The 10503-nt window shown below is 37.0% G+C and overlaps 1 protein-coding gene across 1 annotated transcript; it reads left to right on the top strand.

The window, feature by feature from the left end:
- Positions 1-728: 728 nt before the first annotated feature.
- Positions 729-6165, top strand: LOC149029476 (protein NONRESPONDING TO OXYLIPINS 2, mitochondrial-like). The gene is made up of 3 exons (XM_089141887.1): positions 729-1022; positions 1140-1258; positions 5377-6165. The coding sequence occupies exons 1-3, from the start codon at positions 841-843 to the stop codon at positions 5400-5402; spliced, it is 327 nt and encodes a 108-aa protein (XP_088998013.1). The 5' UTR covers positions 729-840; the 3' UTR covers positions 5403-6165.
- Positions 6166-10503: the final 4338 nt, after the last annotated feature.

The raw sequence follows: 10503 nt of genomic DNA, 5'->3' as shown, positions 1-10503 counted from the left end.
CTCACCCTGTTCAAGTTCGTGCTGATTTTCCTTTCGCTTATTCTACTACATTCGGGTAAGTGAATCTGACATAAGATATACTTTATATATTCGTTTCTCCTTGATTCTGTTATTGGTCTGTCTATACTCTGATCTTCTGGTTCTAACATTTTTTGCAAGTTAATTTCTTGTCCTGTCAAATCAGAGAAAAGTTTCATCGCTCGATAGGAGAGAAAAGTATCATCCTGAAAAACTAAATGTGAAAATTTTGGAGCTCTTCGAGCCACCTTAATCCCATGAAAGAGATTGAGTCGCCAATATTCAAATAATAATCTGGAAAACACCTCCAAAATTATCAGAAAAAAGATAGGGACTTAATTGGCACCCTTGCCTAAGTCCTTGGGTTCTAGAAAACCAAAGGTAAAAAATTCCATTGAGTTTGATTGAAAACGAAGCAGAGTTTATGAGGGAGTGAACCATTTGAGTCTAGTGATAGTGAAACCCTTAAAATTGCATAAGTTTGGTTAGGACCTCCCATTCTACTCTATTATAAGCTTTTGACATATCCAGCTTATGAGGGACTTAACAGCTATGTTTATGTTTACCAAAAAAAAAAAAACAGCTATGTTTGTTGTTTTAGAACTCAGATATAATTTATTGTATTCATGGGACTTTGACATTAGTTTATGTTCTATTAGGAGGACTCATGTGTAATTTTTTTTTAAAAATTTTTTTCTTTTCCAGTTAATTGGGAATTCAAGGTTTTATGGTTTAGAAGCTTAAAACCGAGAACCCTAAAACGGGAACGAAATTCTACAGCGGCATTCGGATTGTATTCTTTGACTTTCTTCTCTTTCTGCCATGGCTTCTTCCTGTAGCAGATTTATCAGAAGAACGGCTCTTTCGCCACTCAAATCCGCGGCCAAATCGAAAATTTCGACACATTCTTTTGGTGGGTCTGCAACCGCACCATCTTCAAGTGTTCCTCTTTCAAGCCGATTCAACTGCACGGCTCCTTCTCGTCGATTCTCCTTGTTGAATAGGTCACTCAAAATTTTCTTGATAGTTCCTATCATTTCGTTTCTTGTGTGAATTTGATCATTTATCGTCAATAGGACGCCTTTGGTAATGTGGTATGTTCGATGGTTTGTGTTCAATAGATCACCAGCGGAACTTGGATGCGCGCAGTCTTTGTTGCCTCTGCACAGTGCTGTCGCAGTTGCCAGGCTTACTTCATGTCTGAGCTCAAACTCAAGGAGCTGCCGCTCTCTTTCACAGGGTACCCTCTGCTGTACCTATCCCGGACTCTAATATTATTTGTTTTTGCGTGTGAGTAGCTGCTTCTTAAACATGCTTTACTTCAATAGTTAATCCATTCTGCTTTCTTTTTTGTTTTTATTTCTACGGGTTGGTCCTTCCATGCTATGACGTATGCTGAATCAATAAATTGGATCTGAAATCCCTCACGCGTCTGTTGGCTTTCTGCGACTCTTATGTGCGTTTTTGAGTTCTTGCTGAAGTGAGATGGTTTGAATACGATGAACAGATCATTTTTTCAGAGACTTGTTATATCAAATTCACCTTTTCCCTAACCACCCCCCCCAAAAAAAAAAAAAAAAAATCACCTTTCTAAAATTTGGATGTTTAGCCTTATTATTTGTTGTATCAAATTCACTTTATCAATCAGTAATCGTATGTTTACACTGACGTCAGTTGTGCCATGTAGTTCAGAACTCACTATTTCACACTGCTGATGGTCAGAGATTTCTGTAATTAAATACAAAAGAAAGGAGGGGAAATTAGTATACACCAATTACCAATTTCAGTTATTTAATAGAGTGGTAAGTTAAGATTTCAAATCAAGGCCCAAAGTTATCCATGTAAGGTTTTTTAGAAACAACCAGGTTCCACCATTTATATGATTCAACCACTTAACAATTTGTTTCTCGTATTAAGCAAGGTAAAGGCTTGGTAATTTGACAAGTAATTCTGTACACTATCATCGAATTCATTTGAAGGAGTGGAAAGTGTTGTACCTTTAGAAGTCTGCTGAAATATCTGGGATATGTCTAGATAAGTTGTTAAAGAATTGTCCAGGTACCAATGTCATTTCTTTGATAACCAGCAATTCTTACTATTACTGGGGAATGAAATGCCTCATGGAGCTCTTGGACGGAGGGGAATAATAGGTTTATAGGCTTTATTCAATATCCATAATCTGTTAATGATTCCACCATTAACAAGTCTGTTTGGTGGGTTCAACTTATGATATATTTCATGGTAGATATGTCAGTTATCATGCATAATTTCATTGGCAGTAAAAGTGTCAGACGGTTTTTCACCCCTCCAACACCCTCCCCCAAAAAAAAGAAAAAAAGAAAAAGAAAAAGAAAAAAGACATCAATCTCATTTCAATTGCTATTCTATTTGCAATGCACATTCATTATTGTGTTTGGGCTTTCCCTCTAGAGAGAGTGATCAAAATCTGTTGATTCTGTGGATTCTATTGGTCCAGGGGATTCGAAAACTGTGGAGACAAGAACCTTCATTGTTATCCTTCTCTCTTTGACATTTTGTTAGTATCATCACGTAAGACTAGATCCAGTTGGTTCCTAGTTGTTACCAACGGAGTGTATGTTAGACCTTCAACCTTCTGTTTGGTGAATTCTCATCAATCTCAACATGTTTCGTCTTATCATGTTGACCAAGGCTATGAATAATACTGATTGCAGTCATAACCATAGAGTCTCTTAGGCTCTTCTGTTGTTGTTCTTGGATCATGGATTAGCCAAATGATTTCTGCCCTTGCCCTGTATGCTGCCTCAGCACAATTTCTGGAAACAGCAGATAGTTTCTTGCTCGTCCAAATTATAAATATCCTCTAAAGGATATATAGTAGCCTGAAGTGGATCCTCAATCATCAATAGAGCCAGGCCAGGCAGCATCTGTAAAGGACTCAAACTTTAGGGCTTCCATTGTTTGGGAATGGAGATCCTTTCATTAAAGCTGATTTTGAACACTGAAGAATTCTATGTACTGCTTCAATGTGAGAAATAAATTAGCTAACATTTCCCACAGCATAGGAAATGTCTGGTCTGCTGTATAGAGATAGATAGTCTTCCTACAGGCTGCTTTTATCTCTGTCCACAGAGTCACCACCTGAGCTACTTGATTAGTGGTTGACTTCAGCAGGTGAATGATATGTGCGTGTGTGTGTGTGTTGTGTATTACTATATCAGTTAAAAGCAGTGGGGTATTTCTATAGTTTAATCTATTTTATTACTTAACTGTAAGAGATTAGATTTGGTAATAAAATGTACTATCCCCTCACCAAAGAACTATGGGTTGCCAAGCATTAGTTATACTCCAGTTTGAAAAAGGAATAACTCCACAGCTTTACATATAAAAAAAATCATCCACAGTTTCCGATTTCCATCCAAAGATCGATCCCTTGAAGTCGTGATGTTGTTATTAGTCAAGGATTTCTATGTTGTATTATATGGCCTAAATATGTGAAACCAGCTGCTATGGGTTGTCCAAATTAAAGGGAGGGGGAAGAAATTGATGTGATGGTATCTTTTCTTTATATGAGACACTACGACTTTCATTCATTACTTGAGACCAATTTGAGATTTTGGTTCCTGCAGGCACATGAATCTTCCAATGGTTGAAAGAAATAAACTGGGCTTTGACCTGCAAACTATGATTCCCAGCATCATCAAGTACGATTATCGTTAACAGTCGAACTAATTACATACTGATCCAAAAAGTGCATAAAGAGATGTCTATCACTACACTGCATTTTCCAATTCATTCATTATCCATGTTTTGGTTTCCAAATTTTGTGTGGATGTACCTAGAAGTTGTTTTTAATTTGAAATCTGGAAGTTGTTACTCTTTGTGTTTTCTTTCCAGAAAAAATTACATTCATCCTTGTGCTATTTTATTCTTATATATTAATTTTTATAAATTTTCTCTTAGCCAATACCAAAGATTTTTGTTCAGCGAAAAAGTAATATTATTACTGCATAATTATTCCTAATGAGAAGTTCCATGACTGTGTTCTGGCATCGACCTTCAAAGTAGTTTGCATATATTTTTGTGATCAAAAGTTAGTGATATATTTTTGTTGTTAGTTAGCTGACACTGGAGATTGTTGCCTTGGCCATGTATTCCAAACTGCCCTGGCTGTTCATAAAGAAGAAACAAAGTAGTGGATAAAATGTGGTTTTGCTGCCATTCCACATTTCAATTGGATATTTAGATTATCTTATTGGTCTCAATGAAAACAAATCAAGAAAAGCTGCCTTTCATCTATCCTCCTGGAAAACTTAGAAAATCATTAGAGTATCTCTCCCCTCCATGTATTTCTTCAATTTTCACACGTTCAAGTTGAAGAAATATACATTGTCTCATTTCTAAATCATCTATAGCTCCTTCCGAACATACAGTAAGGATTTTTTCATAGAGGTTGATGACAAGCGGGGACCATCTTATGAAACAAAAGGGGCAGTGGGAACCATTTCTAAGTATGTGCTTATCTACTTTTGGCCTTTGCTTGATTTCTTGTTGTCTCTACTTGTGTGGAAATACATGCAAAATCATGATATGGCGACACATGCCCTAAGCTTAATGCTTCAACAACCCCCTAGTAGGAAAAACTATAGGATAAAATAGAAAGAGACTTTGTCTAAAGATAACTTCTAGGTTAGTAAGCTTAGTTACATCAATTGATTTGTGTCACCCTGTAGAGTTCCCAGATGAAGACTTGCTCAGATTTCCAGTCCCAACAGTTGGACCATTTTCACTATTTTCTACAGTTTAGGCATCCTGATGTTTGGTTCTTAAGATAGTGCACTAATTTAGGAGTAGTGATGTTTCCTAGGTCTGCCCTACCAACTGGACAATCACAAGTACTATGCCTGTAAATATCTCAATCTTAGAGGAACTGGGATGAATTTGGGATATCAGATGACTGAATATGCCGATTTTAGTCTTTAGTTTTTGCACATTCTATTGATGCTAGTGTACTCTTTGTGGCCTATAATATGGTAACAAAAATTGCTCCTTTTCTCAGATGGAATTGATGGTACGTGAATCATTTTGCTCCATGCTTTGTTAGAAGGTGGGTTGCTGTTATGTAAAACATGCTTATTCACGTATGGTTTTATTTCCTCCGTTTGCCATTCCCATTCAATATTATTGGAGATGAACTGCATGAATGCTAACCAGTGAGTTTTCATAGGCTAATTGTTGTTCTTGCATTGGTTATTTGATCAAATCACCATGTTGCCATAATGGGTTATAGCAATAACGTGATGTAGGTTGCATATGAACTTCTAAATTTCTTCCTGGTTATAGCATCTGATTTTGATTTTTCTTTGATTGTGGTGTTAGAGCTGGGTCAATCCGTTCCAAGGTGACAGTGTAAGCAGATCACATTTTGACGACATCGTCTATCTTCTTGCATTGAGAGACACTGGTTGTTGTAATTCTTACTCAATGATATTGATTTGAAATTATACAAAGCAGAAAAATTGCTTTTGATTTTTTTCCCAACTCAGTTTTTTTGGGAATAAAATAAGAAGAGGTGGTGTTGTCTGGTTATGTCCAAATGTTCATATCGTCTTGCAATGCATGTTCAATATCTTCTCTCTAACTCCCAGATGTGCTATGAAGCATATATTGTACAAATTAAAGGCTGTTTTTTATTTGCATTGTTTGAACGTTCTTAATGTATTTTAGACAGGAAAAAACAGAGAAAAGATTTCAGATTGTGTTCAGGACCCAGAATGTATTCTGAGATTGCATTCTAAGCACAGATCATGGGTTAACAGTCTAGTTACAGGGTGAATGGTGATTTGAGTTTCCATTTCATTTCTCATATGCACACTGTATGTCAATGACTAGGAGTTTCTTGGCTAAATTGTTAGATAATGTTAGAGATTCCTAGGAGAACCTTTCTAGTGATCGGTTAATTTTATCATTTAAATCAAAAGGGAAAAAAGTAGTTGATGATCCTCTCCTGGGAGAACCTTTCATTTTCTATTGGATTTGTTTCGGAGCACTTACTGGCATCGTTGTCCCTGTTTCAAGATGCTGTTTTTTATTCAATTTTTTTCAATTGAAAACTTTCAGAAAACAAAAGGAGGGAAATTTTTAGTGCAGCCCCTGAGTTACCTTCTTATATCATTACTCTTCCTAAATCATTACACGAAGTGGGAGATGATTGGATACTTCACTGACTACTAACAGTAGTGCATGAATGTCTCTGGCTAATATTATGGGTGACTTAGGAGTGACTAAATTTTCCAAAATCAACTCTAGGCCAACAAGGTCGGTTTGGTGTATGGTAAAATTTTTCACTATTCTCTCTTGGGTCTTATTTTCTTATTCAAGGTTTAAAGTATCGGTATCAAGTATCGTAGTGGTCAGGTGATTTTAAGAGATGTAGCGTTTTGTATTGTACTGATTGATGTATTTCAGTGCAATTCAATAGAAAGACATATTAGTATGTATTGTATCACTTATATTCAATGTATACATGTATCGGTTAGTGTCATGGTGTATTGTGAGCACGGTCCGACATGTTGGACCAAGTCGCCGTGTCGGTGGTTGGCAACACCATCGACACGGTGACATATTGCCGACATGTCAGCGATTTTTTTGGGGAAATAATCCAGCCTTGCCTTTTGATTGCCAAGAATGTCGTTGACTATCTCTGGGACAACTTCCTTGGTGGTAGTTCATTGTCAAGGCCATTTGGTGCTGCTGTTTTAGATGGCATAGATTTTGACATTAAAGGTAGTGATGGGTCGAATGAGCATTATGACGATTTGGCAAGGTACCTATCTGAGTATAGCAAACAGGGGAAGAAGGTGTACTTGACAGCGGCTCCACAATGAAGAGCAAGTTTCTTCACCCCACAAGCATCAAGAAACCCTAGAAATTTTGATTTAATCAAGTTCTTTTTCCTCCTCAACATGGTGGCTCAGATATTGTGATTTAGGTTCAGAACTTGATTCGATCCTCAACATGGTGGCTCAGATCTTGTGATTGGAGTCATCGACACCCCGAAAGGAAGAGCTTCAATGATCGAGACTTGGGTCTCGTTCTCCCCTGCAATGACTACTGAAGACCGTTCTCCTAGGGATTCCGATGGTCACGGCACCCACACAGCCTCCATAACCGCCGACAAGTACGTCTCCCCTGCTTCCTAACTCCACTCTGGATACGCAAGTGGCATCGCCGCAGGAATGGCCCCTGTTTCCGCCGGAGTCGATGAAACTTCAACGGCTGGGTTACCAACGTTGCCTATTGGCGATATATCGCCGACTTAAGGTAACAACCATATCGTTGGGGGTTCGTGTAACCCCCCAGCGACACGTCGAAGTTATTGCCGACACACAGTACCGTGATTGTGAGATAAGTTAAACCTTCCTCTATGTTCCACTGCAATTTGGAAATGTTCTTAGAGAAAACATGAATTCCTTCTTCTCAAGAACATTACAAAATTCATTTTATTGAAAATTTGGCGAGCAACGCTTCTTGTGCTTGGTCCGGACACTTAAGAGCGTGAAGGCTTAGCACTAATGCCCAACTTGGATACGTAGATGGTTTCTTCCACAAAGCACAAGGTACAAAGAAGAAAACAAACGTATGGGGAGAAGTTTAAACTGAGTCCAATAGAAGTTCAGGGTGGACCACCATATGGTTGGTCTTAAAGAAGCATGCATTTCATCAATTACCATGTGATATTCAAATTGGTCATATAGTTCCATGTGACTCAAACCTAGTGCCCATTGTATAAATTCAACATTTGTTCGATAAACTTCTATTATTGTGACTTGAGTAAGATTTTTTTTGTTTAAGAGTGTGGTCCTACGTCACGTATGAATCGAGGAATGCATGCATGTATCTGGAATGGAGTTGGAGTTTCCACTATTTTGGTAGTATTTTAAATGCAAGAAAAAGTGCATATTATTCAATGGATCATATTAATTTTTTTTACATGTAAATTAGTGCTTATTAATAAGGGTTTTTTAGGTATCAATTTTCATTCTCAAAATTTTCTATTTTGAAGAAATTAAAAAAAAAAAAAAATATATTTTTGGACAAAAATAGAAAACAGTTTAGTAAATCTTGTCGAAAACTAGTTATAGAATGAAAAATAAGTTTTGTTTGACAAAATAAAAAATCTTAACCTTAATCTTAGAAATCAACACCAAGTTGACTTCTTCTCCTTCCTTCTCAAAGTTTGAAAAAAAACTAGGGTTTGGTTAGGCGTCCTTGATACCTTGGAAGAAGCTACTTTTGCTTATGACAATACTACTAGATCTATCTCAAGGGTGTTAAGGCGAAGACTAAGTTTCCTCCTCCACCCAGTGCCTTTTGATTAACCTCCCTTCCTTTGATCTCTGGCCAACTACTGCTATTTCTTCTTCTTTTTTTTCCTCCTTGATATGGATAATTTAGATGAATTGTGAATTTTGAATTTTGAATTCTTATCCTTATCACTCTTCTTCATCCTCTTCTCATGTTGTTTGTTTCATTCTTAGAGAGCTATTGTGGACATGGCTTTCGAGAGATATGAACTTCCATACCAACTGCCACCCCCTAAATTAGTGGCTCATCTTCCTCCTGCTTTCTGTATGAAGGATCAATTTGAACGTACCACCTCCTCCTAGCTCTTGTAAATGACGATTCTTCATGCTTGTGGTGGTTTTTTCGCATCTAGGGAAGCTTGAGAGTTGAGAGAACTCCGTCCTCTTGTTTGTTCTCTATTTATCATCTTTCTCGCTCTGGGAAAAATATCGAATTGTTAATATACTTTACCATAAATATCATTTAAACACTTATAATGATTTAGTTAGCCAGAAAATAAAATCTTGTAATCATTTTTCATCCTGCAATTTTTTTTTTGGGGTGGGGGGGGGGGGGGGGGGGGGGGGGAATCCAGCAATTTAATCATGGGTAACAACAGTTACAATTAAAAACTGAATTGTCGGATTGAGAAAATAAATTGAATCAGAATGTCAGATACAGATTAGATGCATTGTCACCAACACTTAAAAAACAGTTTTTAATGCTTTACCCTCTTAAATATGGGGTTTTTACAAAAAGAAAATACTTTTACTATTATACCTTCCATTTGAATTGATTTTTTTTTTTTTTTTAATTTTGTTAAAAATGACTAAGCTTTTGATAAAGTTGTTTTTTTTTTAAATTATTGTTAAGGAGATGAGCATTGCATGTTACATGGCCATTGGCACAGCCATCATAAATGATTAACCTCTCTCTCGGAAAAATTTGAAGTTCATCCACTTGCTTTTTTTGCCCCACTACTGATGCAAGGGCCATATGCAACCACGTAGTGTTCTTCTTTGTTAACATACACTTGGCAGACCAACAAACCAGCCCTATCTCTCTTGAAGTATAAAAGGTCTCAAATCATTATTGGACGTATGAGCCCTCTGTTTTTTCTTGTCTCACTGTTTTAACCAACTTTAGCCACTGCCATGACAGAGAATATACTATTTTTTTTTAATTAAAAAATAAATAAAATGTTAGGGTTTTGGAGAAATTGTTTCAGTCTTACGCATTAACTCATGCAAAATTTCAAATTGTCGGATTCGAAATTTCGATTGAATATTAATGGTCGAGGTCAAAATTGAGATTTTGATCCAGTGCCAAATATGTTTGGCTTTACAGTCCTGTGCATTTAATCCACAGGACTGTAGCAAGGTCCAGTTTTCGGAGCCTATTCTTGTGAAATTAAATAGGAAAAATAGACAAAGAAGAGAGTGGATTGTTTACCGGGTTCGGCAAATGCCTGCGTCCCTGGGGCTCAAGTGATGCCCAAATCTAGTATTAGAGAGATGGATGAACAATTATAGAGGAGACTTACAACCACTGAAGAAGGATACCCATATAGTAAGGATAAAAAACCTTGATAAAGTTGCCCCAAAAACACCTCTAATGTACTGGAAAATCACCTCCACTGGAAGTGAAGAAGATGAGCTTGAAACCCTCGCATAGCCTCTGCGATCTATCTCAAACGATGAACTCAAATGACTTGTGATTTTATTTGCAGACGATGAGGATTCACATATATCTAAAGCAATCTAACGGTGAGGGATTAGAAAGGTAGGGTTTAATTGTAAATATAGTTTTTTTATTTTTACATTCAAGGGTTTTAGTTAACAAATTTACAAAATAAAACCCTCAGTATACCCGAATCCCTTCTCTCGTTTTGCTCTGGCTAGAGACTAGATGTCTCAGGTTGGATTATTCAAAAATCGACATTCTCCGGCAGCAAACAATAACTCTAGATGAAGCTTTACTCGAATACCGACAACGATTTAAATCATCCGGCAGCAACCTTACCTTCTCTTTTGCTCTTTCATCATTTCCCAATCTTTAGTCATGAAAGAAGAGGCAAAAATCTAGAGAGAGGAAAGAAGAGGGCAAGAAGCTTTAGGTGTGAAAATTACAGCAACTGAAGAGTGTTTTTGAGGAGCTATC

The sequence above is a fragment of the Hakea prostrata genome, chromosome 1 (assembly GCF_041222555.1).
Source record: "Hakea prostrata isolate BN-2017 chromosome 1, UWA_Hpros_2, whole genome shotgun sequence".
NCBI lineage: Eukaryota > Viridiplantae > Streptophyta > Magnoliopsida > Proteales > Proteaceae > Hakea > Hakea prostrata.
Note: the sequence above shows the minus strand (reverse complement) of the source record. Positions and strands in the feature narration are given on the sequence as shown.

Coding starts and splice junctions, on each gene's coding strand:
- LOC149029476 (XM_089141887.1), top strand. CDS start 841: ATGGCTTCTTCCTGTAGCAGATTTATCAGAAGAACGGCTCTTTCGCCA. Junction 1,023..1,139: donor CGATTCTCCTTGTTGAATAG/GTCACTCAAAAT, acceptor TGTGTTCAATAG/ATCACCAGCGGAACTTGGAT. Junction 1,259..5,376: donor CTGCCGCTCTCTTTCACAGG/GTACCCTCTGCT, acceptor TTGTGGTGTTAG/AGCTGGGTCAATCCGTTCCA.